This window comes from Heliangelus exortis, chromosome 18 (assembly GCF_036169615.1).
Source record: "Heliangelus exortis chromosome 18, bHelExo1.hap1, whole genome shotgun sequence".
NCBI lineage: Eukaryota > Metazoa > Chordata > Aves > Apodiformes > Trochilidae > Heliangelus > Heliangelus exortis.
In genome coordinates this window covers 15,757,649-15,784,899 of record NC_092439.1, presented here as the reverse complement: position 1 = coordinate 15,784,899, position 27,251 = coordinate 15,757,649, and the positions used below count along the sequence as shown (strand labels likewise).

The following is a 27,251-nucleotide window of genomic DNA, read 5'->3' as shown; positions in this document are numbered from 1 at the left end:
TCCCTTTGCGAGGAGCTTGAAGTGATTATGTGATATATGATTCTAGAGGTTGTGGCTGGCCTGCTCTTGGTCAAAATGTTGTGCAAGTAAATGTGTGATCACAGGTGAACATGTGGTGGAACTGAATAAGATAAAAGTCTGATTATTGCTGCTGTGAGAAATTAAGACTGTTTGGGTATTACTTATGAATTTTAGGGGTGTATAAGGAAGCAGTTCTTGACTTAAGGAACAGGGAGGGTGGTGAGACACTGGAACAATTTGTTGTTTTGCAGGTGCTCTCTATAACAGTGATTTCTTTTACCCTTTCACTATTAAGGTTTCATTTTAATTTTCATTATAAAATTATATGTTTTCTGTGTGATTAAAATACATAAAAATAGGATCTTTTGGAAGTTTTACTGGTAAAGACACTGGTGGTAGACAATGTGTAGTGTTGGAAGTAATGTGGAGGTAATATTAATCCATGTATGTCACAACCTGGGTTCCTTTTAATTTTTGCTGTTCTCAAGCCAACATGGTTTGGACAAACCATTGTCTGGTAACACTGGAAGTTCTTTGGGGATGGTAATGTCAGAAGACAACAAGTATGTTTAATACTTAACATAGTGGGACTTGATACCAGCTAGGTACTTCCAACAAAGTATCAATACAGGTAAATTAATGAAGCAAAAGAGAGCCTTTCTCTGTGAACAGGCTCCATAAAAATACCATTTTGATGCTGCATAGGTCAGTTTTGAATACAACCCTTTTAATATTTTGAAGATCCTCCCTTTTTGCTTAAAGTTAATTCTTTCCATATTGTCTTGGATTTGACTGGTTTTCTAATCCAGAGATGCCAGTGTAGACCCAAGACTTCTGTTCCTGGGGTAATCCTTGATGTAGAGAACAACAATAGCATCACATCCCACAGAGTGCTTTTCTTCCCAGGCAGCTTTTAGCCGTCACAGCAACCCAAAACCTCTCTATTCCTCCCCTCCACCCTCCTGGGGGAAGATAAAAGGGGAATAAGGAAGTGCCCAACTTGAAAAAGTTCATCCATCATGGAAAAGAACAAGTTGTTTCTCATGATCTGAGAGCTCGTTACCAGGCTTCCTCAGCACCAGTCACTACCTCATCCTCTGGCATTCCAGAATCTTTACCCTCTGGCCAGTTCATAACCCCTGCCAGGATGCCTGGGCTATTGGAGCTCCCTATTTGAGCTCACTGAGCTCAGGCTGGCCTGCTTAACTCCAGGTGACATCCGTTGCACAGTGTGTAGGTGTGACCTTCCCCTAAAACATCCAGCCTGGGACTGACAATTGGGATCCTAGGAGGAGCTGTGCCTCAGTACCAGTCACCTCTAAAGTACCTCAAAGTCACCAGAGGTGGCCAGTATTTCTTTTTCAGTTGGAGTACAATTGACCTCACAGCCTCTATATCCCTAACTCCAAATCCTAGGGGACAACCACAAGTCTCCCTGGTGTGTCTTTCTAGAAGCTCCATGTAGGACCAGTTGTCCCCAGCTGCAGTGTACATCATGTTTTCATTTCCTGTCCTGTTCAGAGAGGTCCTAGGGCCACTTGCATGGACTGTCTCTTGTTTTATTTGCTCAAAGGCCTGTCATTGTTAAGAGCCCAATCAAAACTGGCTTTCTTTCAGGTCGCTTCATAGAGAGGTCTCACAGTCTGTCTGTGTTTGGGAATGTGCATTCTCCAAATCATGCCTTGGAAGGCTTGTGTCTCCAAGCCTAAAAGGCTTGTAGTGCCCATCTTGCCACTTCAGTGCCAGGAACTGTATCTTTCTGGTAGGTCCTTTCATCTTGCTTCTCTTTATGGCAAAAAGGGCTCCCCATAGAATGTGGGAAGTACATAGAATGTACTGCCTTTATCAAAGGCTCCCTCTGCTGTATTACCCCATACAATGATGCCATTGATGTACTGCATTGATGTCCAGACCTCCACCCTTCTCCAGTGCAGTGTGGATCTGCATGGCATATATTCAGGCTGTGCTTCCACACAGGCACTCAGTTCCAGGTGTACGGGACACCCCACCAGGTGAAAAAAAATTGGTACCTGCACTCTGCTGCAATGGGAGGAGGGAAAAATCCATCTGTAGTGTCAGTAGTGGCTGCCTTGGACTCCAGTTTGTACCAAAGTTCCAGCACATCCAGCACAGCAGCACTCACTGATGGTGTGACTTTATTTGGACCATAATAATCCTCAGTTAATCTCTTGTTAGCTTCCATCAGGCTTCCATGTTGGCCTTATAGGACTGATGAAGAGTGAGTGAGTCTTGCTGATCACTTCTTGGATCTCTGGTTGACAGATTCTGAATGGGGAGTAGGCAGTCTCTGTTGCTGATGATTCGGTGTCATAGAAGCATTTGGTACCTTCTCTTCTGCCCCTATCTATCCCACCAGGTCAGGGTCATCAGAAAGTCCAAGCAAGGTAGACAGCTGGGTAAATGCCCTCAGTCTCCATAGCTGTTACATTAAAGGCCCACTTACACCTTTTTGGGTCCTTGAAGTATCATAGAATCATAGAATTGGCTGGGTTGGAAGGGACCTCAGAGATCATTAAGTCCAACCCTTGATCCACTCCCGCTGCAGTTACTAGACCATGGCACTGAGTGCCACATCCAGTCTCTTTTTAAAGAGACTAAACCTCCTTGGCACAACCTAAACCTCCCTTGGCACAACTTAAGACCATGCCCTCTTGTCTTGCTGAGAGTTGCCTGGGAAAAGAGACCAACCCCCCCCGGCTCCAACCTCCTTTCAGGCAGTTGTAGAGAGTGATGAGGTCTCCCCTGAGCCTCCTCTTCTCCAGGCTGAACACCCCCAGCTTTCTCAACCTCTCCTCACAGGATCTGTGCTCGAGTCCCTTCACCAGCCCAGTTGCCTCCTTTGGACCTGCTCCAGCACCTCAATCTCCTTCCTGAGCTGAGGGGCCCAGAACTGGACACAGGACTCAAGCTGTGGCCTCACCAGGGCTGAGTACAGGGGCAGAATCACTTCCTTGGACCTGCTGGCCACGCTGTTCCTGATCCAGCCCAGGATGCCATTGGCCATCTTGGCCACCTGGGCACACTGTTGGCTCATGTTCAGCTTTCTGTCAATCCAAACTCCTAGGTCCCTCTCTGTCTGGCTGCTCTCCAACCACTCTGTCCCCAGCATGCACAGAGCATTTGGGCTGAGTTTGCCCTCAGCGAACTCATTGCAGACTTTGTCTCCCAGTCGTTCCTGCTTTGGCTCATTTTAGCCTCCAATGTCAGACATGACTCTCCAGTCAGTTCTTGAGACCCTGTGACTCCAGAGATGGTAATGGAGTCTGTCCCTCCATGATGAGATGGTATTAAGGTGCACTGTGCACCAGTGTCTACCAGGGCTGAGATTCTGATGTACCAGGCCATTCAATCCACACTGTCCAGTAAACTCAATTATCCCTCTCCTACACATGTCTGGAGGCAAAGCCCCTCTAATTTTGACCATAGTGCTCATGATTGGCATTCACATGGTTACCTCTCGTACTCATCTTTGGGTTGGAGACCCATCTGCTCAGGCCAGCAGTTCTTTCCTCGGAGGCTGGAGGAGCCATCCTCCTGGAAAAGTTTTCTCTTCCAGCTCTCATACTCTTGTGCTGAGAACAGTGGTAGTTTTGTCATTCCATTTATTTATGTCCTCACTATGGACATACAGTTAACAGAGAACTTTATATTGTATTCTGCCTACCTTGAACTGGTCCTAGGAAGAGATCTGCCCCTAGTGGCTTAAATATGGATCCATTCAGGTGAAGAACAGGTGTTATTCTCCTTCTCCACCCTGCACAACCTGTCATGCAGCCTCTTACAAGAGGTTCTGAACTCCTCGGTCAACTTTTCCACATTGACATATGAACATGTATGGAGGTAGAGATACTGTCTTCATATTTTCTTAGCTGGTTAGCTAATCCACTGGCAGTTGGTGGTGTTTTGTCATTTCCCCCAGAGATCTTTCCTCTCAAAGCCTGGGAGAACATAAGAGGGGCACTCTGTGAGCTTTTTTAACAGATAACTCCTGCATGGCAGCTCATCAGGATCTGCAGCTCCTCATCATAGATGATTTCCCAGACTTCCAGCTCTCTGAGTTATTTGGTGACTTTCTCCATTTAATGGAGAGATATAATTTGATCCATTAGAGATAATAATTTGATTCATTTAATAGGGTGACAAAGGGGGTATCAGATTTTTACACTGTTTAAAGGTGCCTGCAGAGACTGTTAGTGCTGTTTTTTCTGCCAGTGATTTTGTCAGTGCCTCCGTCTCTGGCTAACAGTCCCAATTGTTTGTCCTTTCTGCCCTCCAGATCTACTGAATCAGCTCCATTGTCCCAATACCACAGTAGCCATGGCTCACCCTTCCTACAAGCATAATCCTTCTGAAATTCCGTAACTCTTTCAGAGACATGGGTTGAAGAATTCTCTCTTGGTCCCTTGAGCAGAAGATAACATAGATGGGAGACTGGAAAGCATTGCTACCAGTAATCTGAAAGAACAGTCCAGAAAGGCAAAATATGGCATAATATGGCATACAGGAATGTCATGATGAAAACAAATATGTTTAAATTTCCAGCCTTCCAATGATTTGTCAATTTTTTTTTTAACTTTGTAATTTTTTATTTTTTAAAATGTAAGTCCCACACTGAGCACCAGTTTATTCTATCTGTTTAGTGGTCAGGGTGAACCAGAACACAGAGAACAGAATTGCTCCCTATTACTCCCCACCTGCCCTCCCAGGAGAAGACAAACAGTGCTCTCACTGCTCAGAGACATCTATATTTCAGTGAAAGTTTGATGTCCTTGTTTTAAGGAAATCTTTTTCAATGTAGTGACAGTGGCAATTCACAGTCTGCTGAATGGTTTTCTCCTCAGGTGCTGAAGAAGTCTTGCTGCTCGCTAGAAGGACCGACCTGAGGAGGATTTCCCTGGACATGCCAGATTTCACTGACATTATTCTGCAGATAGACAATATTAGACACGCCATTGCTATAGACTACGACCCTGTGGAAGGATACATCTACTGGACTGATGATGATGTCCGGGCAATTCGTCGAGCCTACCTTGATGGCTCTGGAGCACAGACTCTGGTAACAACAGAAATCAACCATCCAGATGGTATTGCTGTGGATTGGGTGGCAAGGAATCTGTACTGGACTGATACTGGAACAGACCGCATTGAAGTCACCAGGTTGAATGGAACATCAAGAAAGATCCTCATCTCAGAAAACCTCGATGAACCTCGAGCAATAGTGCTCAATCCCATAATGGGGTAAGTTTTGTGCCTATTGGTAGCCTTGTGATACTTTGGATCCAGTTTTGTGGTCTTCTGAAACTGGAAATCTGCACATTGTAAGATGATGTGTGTATTGTCAGATGTTTGGGAAATAACTTGTTTTCTCTTGCTTCAGCTCTTTAACACGGAGTTTTTAAAAGCTGATTTCTAAATACAGTGTTCTTCAGTGAACCTATGCATTGTATCTTTGATTGAATTTTCTTTCCTCTCTCTTAAGTTCTAGCATAACTATGAAAGACCTGGGCCACTGCGCATTTTCAGTACCATATTTAATAATCACACATTTATAATAATAACATTGTTATCCCTGATTACAGTTCAAGTAGGCTTGTTGGCTGCAGTTGAGGAAGCAGAAAGTTAGTAAGTTCTTTCAAAAGCAGGACAGGCCTTGACACTTTTTTTCTTTTGCATGTTACATACATTGACTGTTTCCCCTCTTTTTTCTTTACAGCTACATGTATTGGACAGACTGGGGTGAGAGCCCAAAGATAGAATGTGCTTATCTGGATGGCTCAGAAAGGAGAGTTCTGGTGAATACATCCCTGGGTTGGCCTAATGGCTTGGCATTGGATCTTGAAAAAGAAAAGCTTTACTGGGGAGATGCAAAAACAGATAAAATTGAGGTGAGCAATGTGAGCAGTACTGTTTGGTTTGGCATCAAAGTTTAGGAAAATTAGAGAAGCCAAAGTAAGGGCTTTTTATTCCCTCAGATTTTCTTTTGCTTATAATACTTACTTTTTGTTGTTCTTTTCTGTTGACAAAAATAGAGAGAAAATGGTGGCTCGCTCAGTCAGTCTTGCAAGCAGAAGATGTATTTTTTATCAGAAGTGGATTGTGAGATCTGTGAATACACTGGTTCATATATATTGTGCAACCTCATTTTAACTGTCAACAAAAAGAGTGAAATTTCCATGCACGTAGCAATGGGCTCCACATTTTCTTCGATTAAAACAGGTGTAAATAGTCTCATTTTCACTTTACTTTTACATTTACTTTTCTCTTCATGCTTAGAGTTTACTTTTTTTAGTTATCATGAGAAGACTCTTTCTGAGGCTGTATTTACAAATACCTAAATACTCCCATTTAGGATATGACGGGGGAAAAAAAAATTATGTGTGTTTGCCCATGGCATTGGGGTCTGTTGTGGTCCTTTCTGAAGTGGTGTGGGTTAAACCAGCACTGGCATGTTATCAGGAGAAAAGGATGTTAAGTTTCCATTTTGGAGTGTGCCAGACATTGTATATTCTGCTCACTTCAGAAAGAGCTGTGTGGCTTAACCAGTCACTGACACAGCTCAGATGCTGGCCAGTTTGAGAATGGTCTCAGAGCTCCTTTTCATTAATAATCCTCTAGAAGACGAAAAAAGTATGCTAAGGAGATTATTTAGAATAAAAGCAAATTGATCCAATGTATTTCACATTGACTCAGGAGCCTGCAGGACTCATAGAAAAGTCTTTAAACTAGATTTGAAGGGGGTGATGTGGGAGTCTATTTTTGAGGGATAATACTGGGCTTCCTCGTGACCAGCTGTGGGTTAACATGCCAAGGTTAGAGGGATAGTGTCCTAACAAGGGGATGTGCTGGAAATCCTGGAGCACACTTAAAGTCTTACAAAGATGAGCAAGGGGCTCCTGAAATAGTAGGAGCCAGCAGGGAAGCACTCGAAAAATACCTTAAAGGATTCCAGTCAGTAGGGCAGCTTCATTGGCTGAGCAGTGTGTCTTGATGCAAACACACATACCATGGAGAATAAACAAAAAAAGGTAAAGATGTGTACAGGGCTACAGGGCTGTGAGCTGATGGGCATGGAGACATGGTGGGATGACTCCTGTGAGTGGGGTTTTGAAATGGAAGGTTACACACTGCTTAGGAAGGACAGGCAGGGGGGATGAGGAGGAGGAGGTGTCTCCTTCTCTGCTGATGACTGCCTGGAGTGCATGGAGCTCTGCCTGGGAATGGATGAGAATCTGACTGAGAGTTTATGGATCAGGATTAAAGGGATGGCAGGGACAGGGGACATTGCAGTGAGGGTCTGCTATAGTCTCCCTGACCAGGAACACTTCAGAGATGGGGCCCTTTATTGACAGATGGGAGTAGCCTCGTGTTCACAAGCTCTGATCTTCTTGAGGGACTTCAACCACCCCAATATCTGTCAGAGAGGCAACACAATAGGGCATAAGCAATCCAGGTGGTTCCTGCTATGTGTTGATGATAACTTCCTTCTCCAAGTAATAGAGGAGCCAACCAGGAGAGCTTCTACACTGGACCTTGTTTTCACCAACAGGGAGGGGCTGGTGGGAAATGTGAAGCTCAAGGGCAATGTTGACTACAGTGACCATGAAATGATGGAGTTCAATATCCTTAGGGCAGCAAAGAGGGCACACTATCAAGCACACTAACCTGAAATTCAGAAGAGTAGACTTTGGCCTCTTTGGGGATCTGCTTGATATAGTACCATGGGATAAAGCCCTGGAAGGAAGAGGAGCCCAGTAAAGCTGTTTAATACTCAAGGATCACCTTCTTCAAGCTCAGAAGCAATGTACCACAACAAAGAGGAAGTCTGGCAAAAACACCAGGAGGCCTGCATGGATGAACAGAGAGCTCCTGGACAAACACAAAAAAGAAAGCTACAGGGGGTGGAAGGAAGGACAGGTAGCCTGGAAAGGACACAGAAGTTGTCCAAGCAGCCAGCGATTAGGTTAGGAAAGCTAAAGTGCTGATAGCATTAAATCTGGCCATGTGTAGCAAGGAAAGCTTCTGTATGTATGTACAAAATGGTAAAAGAAGGACCAGGGAAAATGTGGGCCCTCTCCTGAAGGAAACAGGAGACCTGATTATCCAGGATATAGAGAAGGCTGAGATATTCCATGACTTTCTGCCTCAGTCTTCACCAGCATGTGCTCAATCCACACTGCCCAAGTCACAGAAGATAGAGGACTGGGAAAATTAATTACCACCCGTGGTAGAGGTAGATTGGGTTCAAGATGATCTAAAGATCCTTAATGTAAACAAGTCTATGGAATACATCTGTGAGTCCTGAGGGAACTGGCAGATGAAGTTGCTAGGCCACTATCTATCATGTTTGAGAAACTGTGGCAGTCTAGTGAAGTTTCCACTTACTGAAAAAGAGGAAACATAACCCCCTTAAAAAAGGGAAAAAAGGAAGACCCAGGGAACTACAGACCAGTCAGTGTCACCTCTGTGCCCATCAAGATCATGGAGCAGATCCTCCTGGAAACTGTGGTAAGGCACATGGAAAATAAGGAGGTGATCAGTGAAAGCCAACCTGGCTTCACTAAGGGCAAATCATACCTGACATATTTGGTGGTTTTTATGATGGGGTTGGTGAACATGGGAAGAGCAACTGACATCATCTACCTGGACTTGTGCAGAGCATTCAGCACTGTCCTGTATGATATCCTTGTCTCTAAATTGGAGAGACATGGACTTGATGGATGGACTCAGTGGATAAGGAGTTGGCCGGATGCTTGTACTCAAAGAGGTGTAGTCAGTGGCTCAATGTCTAAGTGGAGGTCAGCGATGCATGGCATCCCTTGGGTTTTGGCACTGGCACTGATTGACATCTTTGGTCATGATATGAACTGTGGGATTGAGTGCATGCTCAGCAGGTTTGCTGATGACACCAAGGTGTGGTGTGGTCAACATGCTGGAGGGAAGGGAGGCTATCCCGGGGGACGTTGACAGGCTTGAGGAGTGGGCCCATGCCAACCTCATGAAGTTCAACAAGGTTCTGCACGTGGGCTGGGGCAATCTCAAGCACAAATATAGGCTGGGCTGAGAATGGATTGAGAATAGCCCTGAGGAAAACAACTTGTGAGTGCTGGTTGGTGAGAACCTCAACATGAGCCAGCTATGTGTACTTGCAGCCCAGAAAGCCAACAAATGAAGTGTGACCAGCAGGTTGAGGAAGGTGATTTTCCTGTTCTACTCTACTCTGCTCTGCTCTGCTCTGCTCTGCTCTGCTCTAATCCTGTGAGTCCCCACCTGGAGTACTGTGTCTAGTTCTGGAGCACTCAACATAGGAAGGACATGGTGCAGTTGGAGCAAGTCCAGAGGAGAGCCTCAAAGGGAGCACCTCTCCTGTGAAGACAGGCTGAGACTTGGGGTTGCTTGGGAGAGCATGTTCTGGGAGGGAGATTATAGCAGCCTTCCAGTACCTGAAGGGGACCTACCAGAAAGCTGGAGAGGAACTTTTTACAAGGGTATGTAGTGATAGCCAAGAGGGAATGGTTTCAAAGTGAAAGATTTAGATTGTACATTAGGAAAAAATACTTTAGTATGAGGGTGCTGAGACACTGGAGCAGGTTTCCCAGAGGAGCTGTAAATGCCCCATCCTGGAAGTGTCCAAGGCCAGGCTGGATGGGGCCTTGAGCAACCTGGGCTGATGGGAGATGCAGAGTGGTTGGAACTATGTGTTATTTGTTTTCTTCCAGCCTAAACCATTCTATTATTCTGTGATTTATTGTTCATCGTGCTATGTTTGTAAACCAAAAGTCCTTTCATGCAAGATTTCTGTGTTTGAGAGGTTCTGCTGATACCCTAGATTTTCCCAGTAGGCCATAGTTTGTGATTCTCTGCTGGCCCCAGAACATGTGGAACATGGTATGTGAGGTGGGGTATTTCCACTTTTATTTGCTGTTGAAGTTGTTCACCATAAATAGATTCGTCTCATGCATGTGTTCTGTTGCCAAGACCCTGCCTGCCTGCCATTTAGGTGCCTTGCCAACACAGCTGGTGTCTCAGTGGTTTTGTATGTAGATGTATGTCTGCTGCATATACAGCTTGTCAACTCATCTTGACCTAGCTGAGTATTAGTTGTTTTTTTCTTTCCCAAGGAAGCATTTAGAACTATCTTTATGTTACTAGATAAATTTTGTTTAACACCTAAGACTAACATAGGTGGTCTAGTAGATATTAAGCTGCAACTCTATTTGTTACTCATTAGGTAGCAAAAAAAAAAAAAGTTGCTAAAGTTTAGCTGGATTATCCTGTTGCTACACTGCAGGGAGACACTTCTTTCTTCATCTAAAATGACATTCAGATTTATGTTGAGTGTTCGTGAAGGAGGAAGACTTCAGCCAACTGGAGGACCCTTATGCAGTTCAGAAAGTGGCACTTTGAATCTGCATTCTAATGCAGAAGACAAAGGAGGTGGCATTGAGGCATGTGGATCACTGCACACTGCTGAGTAACTGCTGAATCTGGGGGGCTGGAGAGCTCTAAGGTGGTGGTAAAGGGAAGGTTGGGCCAGGAGATTGCTCTGCACTGGAGCAGCTGACTGTGCATCCTTTACTCTTGTCACCTGCAGAACAATTAGTTTGTCCTGGGCTTTTGCAGTGCTGTCATCTGAAAAATGGAGTCCTAGGTTTCCTGAAGCAACTCACAATTTTCCAGATGCAAAATATCTGGAGAAAACATAAGGTAGTGGAGAGAATTCCTATCTCCACTATTTTCCTCTACCCATCCACTTGGATCTGCCTCAGTGTCACAGCACATTTGGTAGAAATTGCAAACTAGAATATTGTGAAACCTTTATCCTGCTACTGTACAGAGCATGGCTGGATGTAAAGTAAAGCCTGTCGAGGGAGAAGTAGTATTAAGACAATAGTGTAAAAAGTGCACTATGTAGGCTTTCTGGTGTTTTAGATCTGAGGGAATCATCTTATTCTCCCAGGGAAGGCCTGGTCCTATACAGAGTTTTTAAACTGTGGCAGAACTTCACACAGCTTGGGAATTGGATAAGCCAAGGACATCTGTCCTGGTTTTGCTGGACCTAACATCTGAAATGTTCTGTAAATGTATCTGGTTTGTTTTGTTTGTGTGTTTGCTTTGGGGATGGCTTTGATTGCTTTTTATAGCCCTCCTATACCAGGAGAGTATGTTGTTATTTGTGCATGTAAAACTTCATGGGGTGAGAACAGTTACCCTTTCCTAACCTTCCCATCTGCAGCATTCAGCTGCAACACAAAGGGCCCCATCACTTCACAAGCAGTTTGCATCCTGAAGAGACCATTTTTCAAGGCTTGTCAAAATTTTGTGTGATGGGAGCCTATAGGGCTTTTGCTGAAAATTTGGCACCCTGTGGTAACATTGTTCCCAGCTTTTAAATTATTTATTTTTAAAAAATAGTTTGGCAAAGTGTACAGCAAGGAAAAATATATAGCAGTTTTCAAGTTCTGTCTTGTCAAAATCATGTGTTTGGTTGCATCTCTTCAACTGCAAATAAAGGGTGTGGATTAATCGAACTGAACTCTGAGTTTTACTGACAGAGAAAAGGTACTTCCCAGGAATGGACAACAGCTCAATAAGGATTACAGGGTTCCAGCTGAGAGAGAAACAAAGCCCAGATAGCATCCACCTCTAGAGTTTCTTAATTCTCCTGAAGAACAATTCTGTGGTTCGGCAAGTTTTCACATGCATTATTTTCACATGGACATATTCAATGTTGGCTTAAATTTCCTAGGTATAATTGCATAATGAGAAATGACTGAATTCTCAGGTGCCTGTTATTATGTATCCATTTTACTTAAATTTGTGCAATGTTCTTGGAACAAACGTTATGCAGACTATCCCTTATAGAAACTTCCTCTTGTCCCCTATCCCTTCCCCTCTTCCCCCATCCCTTCCCCTCTATTGACAAATGCCCTTCATTTGTCTTTGCAGACAAGGCTTATAACTGTGTACAGGAATTCTTTCAAAGTTTGTAGGGTATTTAAGTTGAAAATGTAAGTCATACCAGATGACAGTCCCAGAGTTCACTGAAAAAAATTCCAAGATGTAGTTACGTGGACTGTCCTTGAAATTTAAAGAAACAATCTTTATAATTATTTTTTTGTTGATTACCTTCTGCATAAATAGTGCAAAACGACACTTGGAATACTTTTCTACTTAAATGTGGGTACACTTTGCAGAAGACAGTTGTACTAGAGGGAAAAAATTAAGAACTAAACTAATTTAAGGCTACTTGTTCTGAACAAGTTCAACTCTTCTTGGCATATTACACTTTGTTTTCCAGTTGTTTGACCTGAAAAAATTGGAATATTTAATTTATATGTGGGATGTATCTGTGTAAACAGTCAATTTTTGTCTGTGTGGGTTTTTTGCATTTTTGCGTTTCCATTTTTTATCAAAACAGTAAAGACTTTGTAGTGTAGTAAACTACTTGGGAGATATTCTGAACTGATTTATTGAAAAAGGAAAATCTCATAGAGAGAACAAATAATTTACATTTCTCACCACATTGCTAAAAACATTTATAAACGTTTCTATAAACATGAATGTATTTCAGAACACCTAGTTTAGATTAATGTAAATAATCCCCGTACTGCACATTTGTATTAATACATGAGAACAGAAAAGTGAAATGGTTATAGAAATAAGAAACAGAGGATCTTGATCTAAAGAATAGGTACCAGTGTAAGTAGACAGCTGCAGTAATAAAATCAATTAAGTTGATGATAATGAGGCCTTCAGTGTTGTTGTTTTGTTTTTTTTTTTAAACTTCTCAGGGACATTTGATTTAATTTAGGACTGTGGCAGAAAAATACCAGCAAGTATAATGATATATACTGTGTTCCATAGAGGAAGCATATATACACTATTCTATACTTTTTTTTTCCTGATACATTTACAGATATATAATTTCTCGATGCAAGTGCTACATAACTGAAGTGTTACATCCCATGTTCTATCAACATAAATGTTAAGGGTGTGTATCACATGTCAGAATTAGGCTTGCAAACTCTATATACTCCTGCTGTTTGTGTAGCAGAGTATGTTGTGACCTGGGCTGTTTGGATGCTGCCACTGGTGCTGCTTCTGGTTTTCCTTTTTGCAGTGTCCTACTCTTCTGCCTGGGGTTAAGCTATGTTGTTGGGAGAGTGACACCTGTACATGTTTGTGGCCATTGGGGATGGTTTTCTGGTTGAAGGTTGTGTTTGTGGTTTGTAAGCATTATGTACCACTATGTTTTTATTAGGTTTAAATAGTTGTCAGACTTTTGTATTGCTACGTGTTTTGCATGAAGAACTAGCAAGCAAAGATGCTGCTGTAGGTGGATGGGGTTTCTTGTTTTACTTGAAGGGCACTACTCAGCAAACATTGCATGAAAGCTGTATTTGTAGCAGTAGAAAAAGACCTCATATATCACTAACTGTCTTTTAAGGTTGTGAATGATCAGGCAAAAATGCCAAGAGGCCCGTATGGATGAACAAGGAACTCCTGGCCAAAATCAAGCACAACAGGGGAATCCACAAAGGGTGGAAGAAAGGACAGGTAACCTGGGATGATTGTTCATGAAACCAGAAACCAAGTTAGAAAATCTAAAGCCCTGTCAGAATCAAATTTCTAAAAGTATGAAAAATAACAGAAAAGGATTCTCTACGTATGTCAGGGAAAAAAGAAAAATGAGAGAATGTGGTGCCCCTCTGGAGGGATACATGTGGCCTGGTTACCTAGGATATGGAGAAGACTGAAGTACTCAACTATTTTTTTGCTTCAGTCTTCACTGATAACCACATGAACCACACCACTCAAGTCACAGAGGGCAGTGGCTGGGTCTGGGAGAGTGAACAAACACCTACACTGAGTCAGGCCAGGTCCGGGAAAAGAGAGATAACTTGAAGGTGCAGAAGCCTGTGGGAGACATCAGTGGGTCCAGAGGGAACTGGAAGCTGATGTTGCTAGGCCACTATCCAGCATGTTTGAGAAGTCATGGCAGTTTGGCAAAGTTCCCACAGACTGGAAAAGGGGAAACGTAACCCCTGTTTGAACAAAAGGGAGAAAGGAAAATACAAAAAGGGAGAAAATACAAAAGGGAGAAAGGGAGCTTGACAGGCTTGAGAAATGGGCCAGTGTCAGCTGCAGGAGGTTCTAGAAGCCCAAGTGCAAGGTCCTGCATCTGGGTTGGGGCAGTGGCAGGGACAGTGGCAATCTGGAGACAGAGTGGGTTGAGAGCAGCCCTGAAGAGAAGGACTCGAAGGTGTTGGTTGACAAGAAGCTCCCCATGAGCCAGCAGTGTGCTCATGAGCTCAGAAGCCAACCCTGTCCTAGGATGCATCAAGAGGAGTGTGGCCAGCAGATCAGGAGAGGTTCTCCTCCCCCTCTGCTCTGTTCCTCTGAGACCCCCACCTTGAATCCTGCATCCAGGTCTGGTGTTCCCACCATGAGAAGGGCAGAGATCTGTTGGAACCAGTCCAGAGGAGGCCACAAAGAGGATCCAGGGGCTGGAGCACCTCTGGGATTGCTGAGCTTGGAGAAGAGAAGACTCCAGGGGATCTTAGAGCCCTTTCCAGTCCCTGAAGGGAACCTGCAGGAAGGCTGGAGAGGGACTTTTCACAAGTGTCCAGTGACAGGACAAGGGAAAATTGTTTTAAACCAAAGGAGAAGAGGTTTAGACTGGATCTTGGGAAGAAGTTCTTCAGTACAGGAGTGGCAACACTCTGGAACAGATTGCCCAAGGAAGTTGTGGCTGCCCCTTCCCTGGAGGTGTTCAAGGAGGGGGGTTGGAGTAGGTGATTTCTAAGATCCCCTCCAACCTAAGCCATTTTATAATTCTATGATTTATAATAATGCGCTTCAACCAAATTTTTACCAACAGACAGTCAGTGTAGAATAGATAGGAGGAGTCATTTGGTGGAAAGACTGTCTTAAAATGTTTTTGCAGGGTTCTGGCAGTTCTTGGACTTTGTTAAGTCTGATGAAAATTAGTTATGATTGCTTTACCCGGAGGGGCATTGATGGGTTTGAACACAGGCCTTCTGGGAGGGAAGGGAGCTGTTTCTTTGACTTAAGTGTTTTAATGGTGACAATTACAGATAACTGTGGAGAGCTGCATGAAGAATAAAATAGGTTCTCACTAATTCTAACAAAATTCTATGAAGCCTTACAGGGCTTCAGTGAAAAGGAGATGTGCACCCTTAGAAGAAAATCTAGCAGACAGGGAAAGAGGGACTTTTATGCTCTCTATCTTTGGGCATCCCAACTCTCTCATCTGCCTGTTGTCTGTCTTCTTCTTGCATCATCAGACTCGTCACCAGATTCGGAATCAAAAATAAGCACCTCAGTTCAGACTGGCAGGGTTGTTAGTGGAGTCTCAACTTCCTCTGCAGAAAGAATTTAGTTTTCTGCTCAGGCACATTTGGATGATTGTTCTTAGCTAGTTTGTTACTGTGAAAATGATGTTGCCATTGCACAGACCAGCCTGTAGTGGGGAAAAGAGACTGCTGAGATGACAATGATCTGTAATGGTCAGCAGGCCAGACTGCTTAGTGATTTCAGATCCTGCTGGTTTCTTATTAATCTAAGCTCTTCTGGCTGTGTTAGGTCTTTCCTAGCATGAGACTTAATGCTTTTTGGAACGCAGAAATATGGCCATCCTCTACCTGCTAACTCAAAATATCCATATCTTGTTTAGGAGCATAGAGCCTTCTAGCTCCACTCTTCTAATTACAAGATCAAATTGTCTGTATTTTGCTTACTGATTAATAAAGAATTTCAGTGTTTTACACCTTGCACCATATGAGCTTTGTTTACTTTTAAGAGGACTGTTACAAGGTGTGGGAGCTGCTGAAGAAAATCAGATCCAGGTTCATAAAATGGGGTGGTTTATAACCTTTTGGCTGAAATGCACTAGCCCATTAGACAGGGGTGTGGAGGCTTCAGTCCTCAAAGCATATATCCTGGGCCAAAAACATTGCACCATGTCTCCTCAGCAGCATGTGGTGCCATGAGCACATTCTTATGTCTTTAAACTGAGATTACCTAGATAGCTTTGAATCAAATTCAAGTCTAATTCTTTTCTTCATGGACTAGGACATGCATATGGTAAAGACAGCTCCACATCTGAAGACTGCTGTCTGAGGCACTGTTGATCTTAAATGATTGTTTTTTTCTTAAGGCTTGTGGTGAGATACTGGATTAATGTCCCCTTCTTTCCCCCTGTTTCTAACTTCCAGGAACTAAATGCATCAAAAAGTTCAGTGCTCTCTGTTCCAGCTGCAAAATTCATATTAGTTGACCTTGCCTTTTAGCATCTTAACTAACCAGAAATGTTAATCTGTAATGAAGTAGAGCAAAACAAGCCCTGCAGCAAAACCTCATAGTACGGAAGCAGCCGCAGCATGGGCTTCTGGTCTCAAGTAGAAGATGCAGGAGATGATGCAGCTGGTGTGAGCCGTGCCACTTAATGCACTATTAGAAAACTCTCAAGATAAGGATTTGATTGAATGACTCTTCATAGGATGCTCTTGATCAGGGATTTGGCCAAAATTTGTATGCCTGGCTTCATCCCGTATCTATTAGCTACAAAAGCAGTAGGAACTTATTTTCATCTACAACCATTTATGATTTTTAGGGTTGCTGTGTAGTTAGTTATAAAGATCTCTAAATCTTGTAAAATTTTCAGGGACTGTGTTGGTTTGTGGTTTTTTTAAAGGCATGACTTGAAAAACAAGCAACTGACAGAAAACTTATAAATTTAATCTTTGTGGAGCACTCAGGAACTACATCTCTAGGTGTGTGCAGCTTTTGCTATAGTTATGAAGAAATCTTGAGGCTGTGCTAAACTAGGGACTTGAACAGTTATATGAATTTATATAACATTTGCTTGAGCTCAATGCTTGAGCCTCTCCTTTCTCCCTAAATATTTTAGGCTACAGAATATCACATCACCTTTTTCTGTTTGCTAGGGAGAGAACTTTGCTTTACTTCCTTTTCTGAGATGAACTTTCTGTATTTAAAAGAGGGATTTTGTATTTAGTGGTGTAGAGGCTTCTGTACCTGTGAAGTGTGGAAATGGGCCCCAATCTATTTGAACCTGATGTTTTTTTCTGGCACAGAATAAGCATGTTTTCAGAAAAAGATGGCTTCTGTGGAAGCTGAAAACTTGGAGTTTCTTTGTCAGACTAGCAGGTAGGATAGGTAAGAGAGTTTTTAATTTAGGAACCTTCTCAAAGTTAGTTGCTATGTTGTCTGCCAGTAAGTATGAGGAATTTTCTCTAAATACTATTCCTCTTTTTGGTTTTGTTTTTGTTTGTTTTGTTGGGGTTTTTTGTTTGGTTTTTTTTCCTACTTCCTCTTGTTCTCTTCCAAGAATAATACTTAATTTTGCCATACAGTTTACCTTCAAACTACGGGGAAGGTGATCTGTGCTGCCCAGGAGATGCAATTAATATTGTCTTACTAGTAGAGCTGAGAAACTCTTAACTTTCTCTGTTACTTTGGGGATAGTGGTGCCAGTATGTCCACTGTACCCCATCAGGTGCATTGATTTGTCACCACAGTTTGGAAAATAACTTTCCAGTGGGAGAAAGTCCTTCCCCCTGCTCTTATTTTCCTGTTGCTGTTTTGGAAGGAAAGTATTGGAGATACTTAACCTTTCAGTGTGTAGAACTCTCCTCATAAATAACCCTTTGAACCCCCTAGGGAAGAAACAGCACCCTTATTAAGTTTTTTGTCACAAACACAAATTCTAGCTTTGTTGGTTTTTTTGAGGTTTCTGCATTGGTGATGGTATTTCATAGCACCACAGAAGATACTGTTGAAAAGCTGCAGCTGGATTGTGTTGAGCAACCTTAGGAGGGCAGGTGGTGGTACCACATGTGCCTATTGGCAGAAGTGTCTGCGATAGGATCTGACATAAATTGTATGATATGATATGATACATTTCTGCAGCTTTTGCTTGTGTATGAAATGTGAGCCTGGATGCTGTTAGAAAAATGAGACCTAATGTGATTTCTGTGGGATTTCTGTGTTTCTAAAAATGGACGCACACTAAAAATGGAACTGTAGAATTTGCTTTTTGTGCCATGTCTTATTAGTGAAATTCTGAAAGCTGTCAGTACTGTTTTTACACTCCTATCACCCAGTGCTAACAAGGAACAAATCTACAGAGGTACATGACAGCCACCACCAGTCTACCCTGGGTCTCCCAAGACTGCCTGCAATGGTGGGAAATTTTTCTGATAAACACCAGTACTGTAGATGAGACCAAAGGTTTTTGTGCCTGTTAAGCTTTTCTAAAAACTTTTCAGTGCACTGATAGGATAGCAGTCACTAAAAGACTTCCTTTGCCTGGCTTGGTTGACCAGAGTCATTCTGTGGGAAAGGATGCTAACTTATTCTAAACTGAAGGTGACCCTTGCCTTTTTATGAGCAATAAAGACATAATAGAGGCCCTGTTAGGGTTCAGTGGAACCCCCGCAGCCATCTGAACACTTCATTGGCAGAAATGGCTTTCACTTGAACTTGCATTTGACAAGCATTTTCTGTCCCTTTCTCATTCAGAAGGGTCCTTCAAAACTAAGTAATTGAAATGCTCTCACCCTTCTCTCCTTTTCCTCCTTTCCCCAGGCTTGCTTAAATTGCAGGGCAACCAGTATTCATTGTTAATGAGTAAAAATGCATCTGCTTACAAATCTCACAGTTTTTGTTTCCTTCCCATAGGAAAGTCTCTGAAAAAAAAAAAAAACCTCTTTTTCACACTCTCCAGCACCAACTTTATAAAGGAAAAGTTGGGGGAAAAAAGTGTTTCTGTTACGTTGGTGTCTCTCCATCTCCCCCCCACCCCCTTTTTTTTTTTTCAGCAGGCTGGACTTTTAGAAATGAAACACAAATCAGGTCTGTGGAATAAAAGCTTTGAGTATGCCTTGTGGCATTTAGAATGAGACTATTCACTGCTTGAATGACTATAAATAGAAACCAAGGAGCTGCATATTTCTCAGTTCAGACTCCCTGCAAAGAAGTGTCCTTCCCAGTTAAAGGGTGACTTTTTAAAAGAAACCTTGTTCCGTGTGCTGAATGGAATTGCTCCAGTTCTCCTTGCAGTTTTCGTAGAAAGGCATTAGTCTCTAATTTATTTCTCCTTTCAAAAGGTGGTATCCTCCATCATAATTATATTCTTAGTCATGTTGCGAGATGTACCTGTCTTGTCTGTACAGGGTTGCATATCAAATTTTTTCTGAGCACTGAACCATCATTTTTCTCTGCAATTTTTGTGCGCAAACGCTTTCTTTTTGGCTCTGGGCCAGCTGTCTGCTCCCTTTTTATCTGGTATTCATTCTTCAATGAGACAGTTAAATTAGAAGCACTCAGGTTTAGGGCTTTTTTAGGGACTGATGAACAGACTGGGAATTGCGATAGATTTTTATAATAACAGATTTGGATTTGCCAACATATTGGTGATGTTGGCAACAGTAAGCACACTAATATCTTATTGTTGCAGTTTGCAGATGACTTGGTTGGCTAATTTGGCTGTTAAAAATGCTCATAAATCTCCCATGTTGTGCAGTTATGCAAATTTGGTGCAATCATTTTTCTTCTGCCTCCCCTTTACAGAACAAGTGTAACATTGAAGAAAGAAGCATAGTAAATGGGAGGAAAACTTTTGATGGGTTTGAGTGTTGGCAGTGTTGAAGATCCTAGTGCTTGAGCTGTTGCATTGGCCTTTTTTCCTTTTTTTTTTTTTTAAGTTTATATTCCCCTTCCTTTTTTTTCCCCTGTCTTTTTCTTTCCCTCTAGCATTTTTCCCTTCTAACAGAGCAGTGTTTTGTGTGTTATTAATTTGGAAGCTGCTTCTAATTTTCCCTGCAGACCTTTTGTTTCACCATTTTTTCTGCCTTCAATAAACTAGCAAGGGCAGCCTTCTTCAGTAGTTTTCTTTTTCCTGTTCATGGTTTTTGAAGAATGGGCCTACAGATTCTTTGCTCTTTGCATTAATGACGGATTCCTACCAGTGTGGCCTATGAGTTAAATTTTGTTTGTTTGTTTAACAGAGAATTTAAAAGGTTGACAAATACCCATCTTAATTTTTTAAGCTTAGCCTGTGCATAGTTTGCAGTGTTTTTTTTCATTAGTGCTTAAGTAAAAATGGGAGCAAGAGCAAATGCACAGGAGAAGAAAGGAGAAATATGAGGTGCTGATCATATTTCTAATGTAAGGGGAAAGAACAGGAAAAGAAATGTGCTCTTCAAGAAGTTCACGATCACAAGTTTTAAGAGGTCACCAAGCAGGCTAAGGAGAGAAGGGATTCTATAATAGGGATTCTACACTATTTAGTTTCTTCGTAGTTTTTGCAGTATTATTTTCTTTGCCTAAAAATTAGGGGTCACTGCCCCTCTTAGTAGGATTTTTCATAGTAGGACACATGAATAGCAGCCTTTTTAGAGAAATGTATTGAAGTTGATAATTTCCTTCTCTGGATCCTGACTATTGGGACATCTTCCCAAGGACATCATCCTTGTCATTTTACATTTTGTATGCTTCCTGGTTTTTATCTGGCACACACTGTATGTTTTCCTTGTTACCTTTAATTGTGTGACTGACTGCACCTGCAATGGAGCTCCTGCTTTAATTCTGCATTTACAGCAAACATAGTTTTTTCTGTAGCCACTTCCTTTTCTCATGGAACACTCTTGTAAGCCACGATGCAAACACACTGGGCCTTGCTAGAAAGGCATTTTGCTTTCAACAAGGTGCTTTGCTTTCAACAAAGGCATGTAGTGTTAGGACAAGGAATAATGGCTTTAAAATGGAAGAGAATAGAACTAGATTAGACATTAGAAAGAAATTCTTCGTGGTGAGGGTGATGAGGCACTGGCACAGGTTGCCCAGAGAAGCTGTGGCTGTCCTTGCCTTGGAAGTGTTCGGGACTACACTGGATGGGGTTTGGAGCAACCTGGGCTAGTGGGAGGTGTCCCTGCACTTTCCAGGGGAATTCAAAATGGATGAACTTTAAGGTCCCTTCCAACCCAACCCATTTTAGGATTCTGTGATTCTTGCCATCGTGTCGTGCCTCCAGTGACTTGTCCAACATTTAAAGGCGCTTTGTAGATGTCACTTACTCATCCACTCACAGCTGTAAAATTTGCCTGCTACTATTCCTATTTTAGCTCATATTTTTATGTTATTTTTTTTCCTGCCTCTTAATTTGAAGTGACTTTGCTTAATGGATGTTTTACCATTATATATCTCCTTGAGTTCTTAGTTTATAAAGACAAGTGATTGCTCCCACTATATTTTGTCACTTATTCACCTGAATTGCCTTTTGAATTTTTGACTTGACTTAAAGTTACTTTCTAGCTAAAAAAACCCATAAGGCATTTTTCTTTAATTAAATACTGCATTGGCTTATTATTGCTCACTGGTTCATTATTATATGAAATTTGGGATCACAGCCTTTTTCAACTTATCAGTAAGATCATCTTGTGTATATTTGTTTATATATAAACAATGTTTATTTAATAACTGCATATGTATATCCTGTTGAAAAGCAGACCATTACGATTTGTAAATTGGATAGTACGCACAGACTGCACCTTTCTTTTAGCTATGTGTCTGGTTTTATTTCTTGGTAAAATATCAAACATTTTTGGCAAATTTAAGGTGAAAAGAAATGTTCCAGGATGGCCATCATTAGAAGCTAGGTAGTTGCTTCTAACATAAAGCTTGCCTCCTTTCTGTCATTTGTATTATTGACATTTTAGGCTTATTTTGGATGCTTGAAAACCCCATTGCTCTCAGCAAGCAGGTAAAGCACAAAAGAGCCTCTGCTTTAGAAACCACAAAAGTTGTGTCCTTGGAGAGAAGGTAGGGGAGACCTGTCTCCAACAGAGGAGAACTGGTTTTCGTTTCCCTCCTCTGGAGTTTCTCCTTAAAAAGCTGGCTAAAGCAGCAGTGTTGTAGACTGAGCTACCTTGCTGTCATCTTCCATTCTTATCATGAGTCATTCTGGTTTCGCCCCAAACAGTTGCATAGATCTACGTGTGGAAAGTGACCTTGTCTCAAACCTCTTGTCTCTTGAAAACATCTCAGAATGGATTGTCAGTTTATCAGATAGTCAGTAAGAATTTACGGACTTGGTGCATCAATTTCACTACTGTCTATGGTGATAAATCTGGTTTAGTTCATGGCCTCTCTCCCCTTGCTCAGATAGCAGTATGGAAAGTTTTACTAACTGTGCTGGTTAGTCAGTCTGAATAGTCAGACTGGACTGGATAGTCAGTCTTCTGTTTTACTTCCTCAGGTTTCTCTCTGCTCTGGAGATGCAAAGCAATGGATGATTATCTTATCCAGATTTTGTGCTATCTTTGAAGAATAATAGCTATGTAATTGTCTTTTCCAGTGATGTAAGGTATAAATAAAACCATTGCTTTTACTTCAATACTGGATTCTTCTGTGTTCCTTTGCTTGTTCTTTGCTTTATTTTTCTTCAGTCTAAGTTCACAAGACAGCATTATTTTAACTCTCATGGCTCCAGCTGCATGCTGTTATGATTTGAGGAAGACACAGGGTAATTTTATGGTGCTGATATGAGGACCTGGAGAGACGGTATTGTTTAGTACCCCAAAGGATCCTGGGAGTAGAACAGAAGGTTTAGTATTCCCTTCCATTTCTTGCCATACCCTGTAAAAGCCAGGAGGATGGGAAGTCTATCCCTTCCTTTCTGTCTTGCACTTGGATCTCTTCAGGAGAGATTCATGCTTTTTGTCTTGTGCTACAGGATTAGACTCCTGGTTTGCTGGGAAGGGCCCTGTTGCCTTTTCCCAAGTTGGCTCTGCCATGAGAGACTTTCAAACACTTGTGTCAGCAACCAATGAAACCGGGTTTTGTAACCATTTGTATATTTTTTCATTGTCCCATTTGACTGCCCCTTCCCTGTCCTGTTGAACCTGTTCTAGTTTTAACTTTCAACCTTTAATTCTCTCTTTCTTATTCCCCTCCTATCTTCCCCTTGGATGGTCGAGAAGAGTAGTAGAGAGGAAATCTGTTCTCTGTGCTTTGATTTGCCCTGACCATGAAACTGACACACATACCTATAGGAGGCAGGAGATTTCTGTGTCTCATGTATGACTGAGAATACCTATTAACCTTGGCCACATCTGGAGGCACGACACTGATTCAGTGGCCTGAGGTGATTCAGAAAGTCTTTTCTTAATAGGTACTTGGTCAGCTTAGCACATTGGCTGGACCCAAAACCAAAGGACAGAGTTGGTCTCTAGTACCCACCCTCCACCCTCCAAAGGGAAAATAAAAGGGAATAAGGACAAGAGACTTCCAAGTTGGAAGTTAAAACTGAAACAGGTTTACTGGTACAGGAGAAGGGTCGTAATATGTGGGATAAGGAACAAAAATACAAATGTATACAAATATATATATATATATATATATATACACACACACACACAACCCCATCTGGATGCTGCTGGGATGGGTGCCTGAGGACCCTCTGGGGCAGGGCTGGCTCAGGAGAGGGCTCCAGGGCTCTGCCCAGCACCCGATGGGTGTGGGTGCTGAGGAGCAGGAGGCAGCTGATGGCAAAGGAGCAGAGGGAACAGCAGCAGAACAAGGAGCAGGAGAAAGAGAGGAGAGGCTGATGGTCTGCATGACCTTGGGAGGGGATGGGCAGGGATGGGAGGGAACAGACCCCCCTGTGTGCTGCCCCTCTCAGAGTCTGTCTGCCACCCCTCCTTCTTTAGTTCCTCATATTCAAACCATGGCATATGCCTTGAATATATGTGCAGAGTCATAAGAATCTCAGGCTAGGAAGAAATACTCTCTAGAATGTTCCCTAGAACTTGCTGTCCAGCCTGTATGATCCTCTTACTCTTGTACAGAAGAGGGAGTCGTGTGTCTCTGTGGCAGTATTGGTGTCATTCACTTTGTCTTTAGCATGCTGGTCACTCATCTTCTTCAGTGCAACTGGAGAAAGCTCAGTATGGAGACATTTGTATGAATTTAAAAGGAGCCTGGTTTTTTAAATGGTTTTGAGACTGAAGTTTGGGAACTATTTGGTGAGCTGATGATTTTTAGGGGTATAGGGCTGGGTCTTTCATCATAAGGCAAATGTGTAATGTTTCTTTCTGGCAAAAATAATTCTCTGCTTTCCACTGGTAAATGGTGCCATTGTATAGCAATACAAGATAGTCTGCATATTCCCTGTTCCCATTATATCATTGGTTTTGAATACTTGGTTTGCTTGTGCAGGTTCATGCTCAAAGTAAATGATACAGTTACCCGAGTCTGATGTCAGAACAGAATATTAATGGGTAGCACATATTTAAATCAAATTAATAAAAATGCTTAAAAAAGAAGATGCAGCCAGCACCTAAATGAAGAGCTGGTACTAACTACTTGTGTCAGCATGAAGCAAGACCTGGATTGAAAGCACAGAAATTCATGTCTTAGTTGAAGTGTAGGTGAAATATTTGTTATAAGTGTTAAAAAGAGAATTGCTTAGGTTTTTTTGCATTGCTCCCAGAAAAATAATGTAAACTTAAGCAAATTTTTAACACCCAACATGTCACTACTTGTGACAGATTGTGGACAAAGCATTGCAGCTGTGGAATCTTGTGCTTGTGCATTCATGCTTAGATTAGAAGTTCCCTCTGAAGACTGTATCATACTTTGGGGATACCATTTTTGCTACTCCAGACTGATGTACTTTGCCCTGCTAACTCCTACTCTAAAATGGCAAGGTACAGCTTAAAGTGTGATATTACCTTAGTGATTTGGAAACATTGGGCAAAGAAGAGTGAGCAATTAATGCTCATAGGAAATTTGGAAGGTGACTAGACATCAGAACCAGGACATTCTGAAAATTCTTCCCAAGTAGTAGATATAGAACTCCTGTTTTTATGTTTGGGCCTGTGTTGCTTTTGAGTTGTTGTTTTTCCTTAAAGACTTGTTGTGTTCTGATGGCCCAGCAGAGGTTTAATAAGGCCCAGCCTTAGGTTTTCTCCCCTAGGAAGATACTGTACTTTGCATCAGCTTTTGAGAGCATCCTGTGAGGCAGTAAAACAGAAGTACCTTTTAGAGAAGGAATAAATTTGTTCCACCCACTTCTAGAAAGCTGAAGAACTCTTGTTGGTAGGAAGCATCATTTCCCTTCATTTTACATATTACTAAATTGAGACATGTTTCAATTAACTGAACTGCCTGAAGGCAGTTATATTTTGGACTCAGGCCAGGTCTAAGAGTTGAGAGGTTTAGGAGTGTCAGAGAAGTCATGCCCCTTGGCCTGTGTCAGATCTGGGAAGGTCATTTGTCCAAAGTGCAAATACCATCCAGAGAGCAACAAGCATTCCTTCCTTCAGTATGTGATGTTCCTCTGCTAGTGGGCATTTCTGGCAGAGTTGTACTGGGGAAATCTTCCAGCATAAAATACATCCTTGGGGTACAAGGTGGTGCTTGGGTTCGATTTTTCAGTATCAGTGGAGGAAGGTCAATGTTTTCCAGTTTGTTGAAGCCTTACTAATTTAAGGTTTGTGAAATGCTGCATAAATGCAAACTTACTGATGCCAGGAAACGGGGAGATTCAGGGCGTCTTTGTGGAGTGCGCTGCCACTCCTTTGACCTCTGCTCTTTCCTCCTTGTTTGTTTTATGGCTTAACATTCTGATCTTGTGCATCTGTCTTTGAGGATTCAGTAGCAGACTGAATGTCAAACTTTTCCTTGGTACAAGCTTTTGCCTTTTATCTTGTTTCATCAGCAAGCTTGTGGCATGGCCATACAGGCAGCAAAACAAATGCCTTCTCCTGCCTGCCTTTGACACTTTGCATTCATGGCTTTTTGCAATGTGGGTCTGGAGACTGTTCAGTGCTTATGCAGTAACATGATCTCCTTTGGGGGTGACCTTAACACCCAACAATTCTACCTTGTCTGTCACCTGGGTGCTCCTGCTCTGGAGACAGTTCGCACTAAAAAAAGGAATCCCATTTGTTTCATGGAATCAGTACACTTTATACCACTTTGTGTAGAGTGTTGTATAGGATCCTTTTTTTTTTTATTGTCGTCTGAGATGGAAAGGATCAGTAAGATGACCTTTTTTCCCCTGTAATTTTCAGAGTTATCCATAACCTTTTGATTGTGCTACAATGTATGGAGATCAATGTTAGTTGTTACTTGCATTTTTAAGGACAAAGTAAAGCTTGTATCAGTTTGTGTCTTCAGTATCCATTTCCTGGCTTTTGAAAGTTTGAACTTCTGATGGTAATAGGGCACCTGGTAGCACAGGACTGCTTTTTCCATACCAAGCCAAATTTGGTTTGGTTGATAAATATCCCAGGTTGCTTAGACCTCGAGAGGAGAAAGGGCTGAAGACAGCCCTAAGGAGGACTTGGGGGGTGATAGTGGTCCAGAAACTCAACATGAGCTGTCCAGTTCTGGAGAGCCCAACATCAGAAGGACACAGAGCTCCTGGAAGGTGTCCAGAGGAGCCACTGAAATGCTCAGAGGGCTGAGCAGCTCCCTGGAAGCCAGGCTGAGGGATTGGGGTTGTTCAGCCTGGAGAAGAGGAGGCTCCCAGGTGAGCTCAGAGCAACCTCCCAATATCTGAAGGGGCTACAAGAAAGCTGGGGGAGGGCTTTGTGCATGGGGGGGTAGGGAGAGGACAAGGGAAATGGGTTAAAACTTGAAGAGGGGAGATTTAGGTTGGACATTAGATGAGTGTGTTGACATGCTGGAGCAGGGGGGTTGGAGCTGGATGATCTTTAAGGTCCCTTCCAACCCAAACCATTCTGTGATCCTACAAAATAATGATAAAATTATCCACTCTTCAAGGTGTAGTGGCATGTATAGATGGACAAGTCAGCTAACCTAGGGTCTATTTGAGTAAGCAAACAAAAAGGAGAAAAATAGGAGTAGTAAATACTACAGTTAGCTTAACAACTATTTCATTGCAAGGTAGTGTTAGTGTGGTAACACTGGACAGGAGGCAAGTCTTCTTTGGGAAGGTTTACAAGTACTTGTACCACTGTCTTCTTAAAGTAATCAAATGTCAAGTTTTACTCTAGACATTCTTTTGATGTTTTCAGGAATTCTTGTTGCCTACTGAAGTTGCTGATTTATTTTTTGGACTCAAAAGTTTACTACTGCTTTTTTCTCATATCAAGCTCATTATTTAAGCTTTTGTTCTTTCGTTCATGTTGTAC

General features: G+C 42.2%; 1 protein-coding gene across 1 annotated transcript in view; it reads left to right on the top strand.

Moving 5' to 3' along the window:
* The window catches only part of LRP5 (LDL receptor related protein 5), a 134,064-nt gene that overhangs the window by 56,688 nt on the left and 50,125 nt on the right, over positions 1–27,251 (top strand). Inside the window, 2 exon segments of the mRNA XM_071761743.1 lie at positions 4,884–5,280; positions 5,756–5,927. Of these exon segments, the coding sequence (XP_071617844.1) occupies positions 4,884–5,280; positions 5,756–5,927 (569 nt within the window).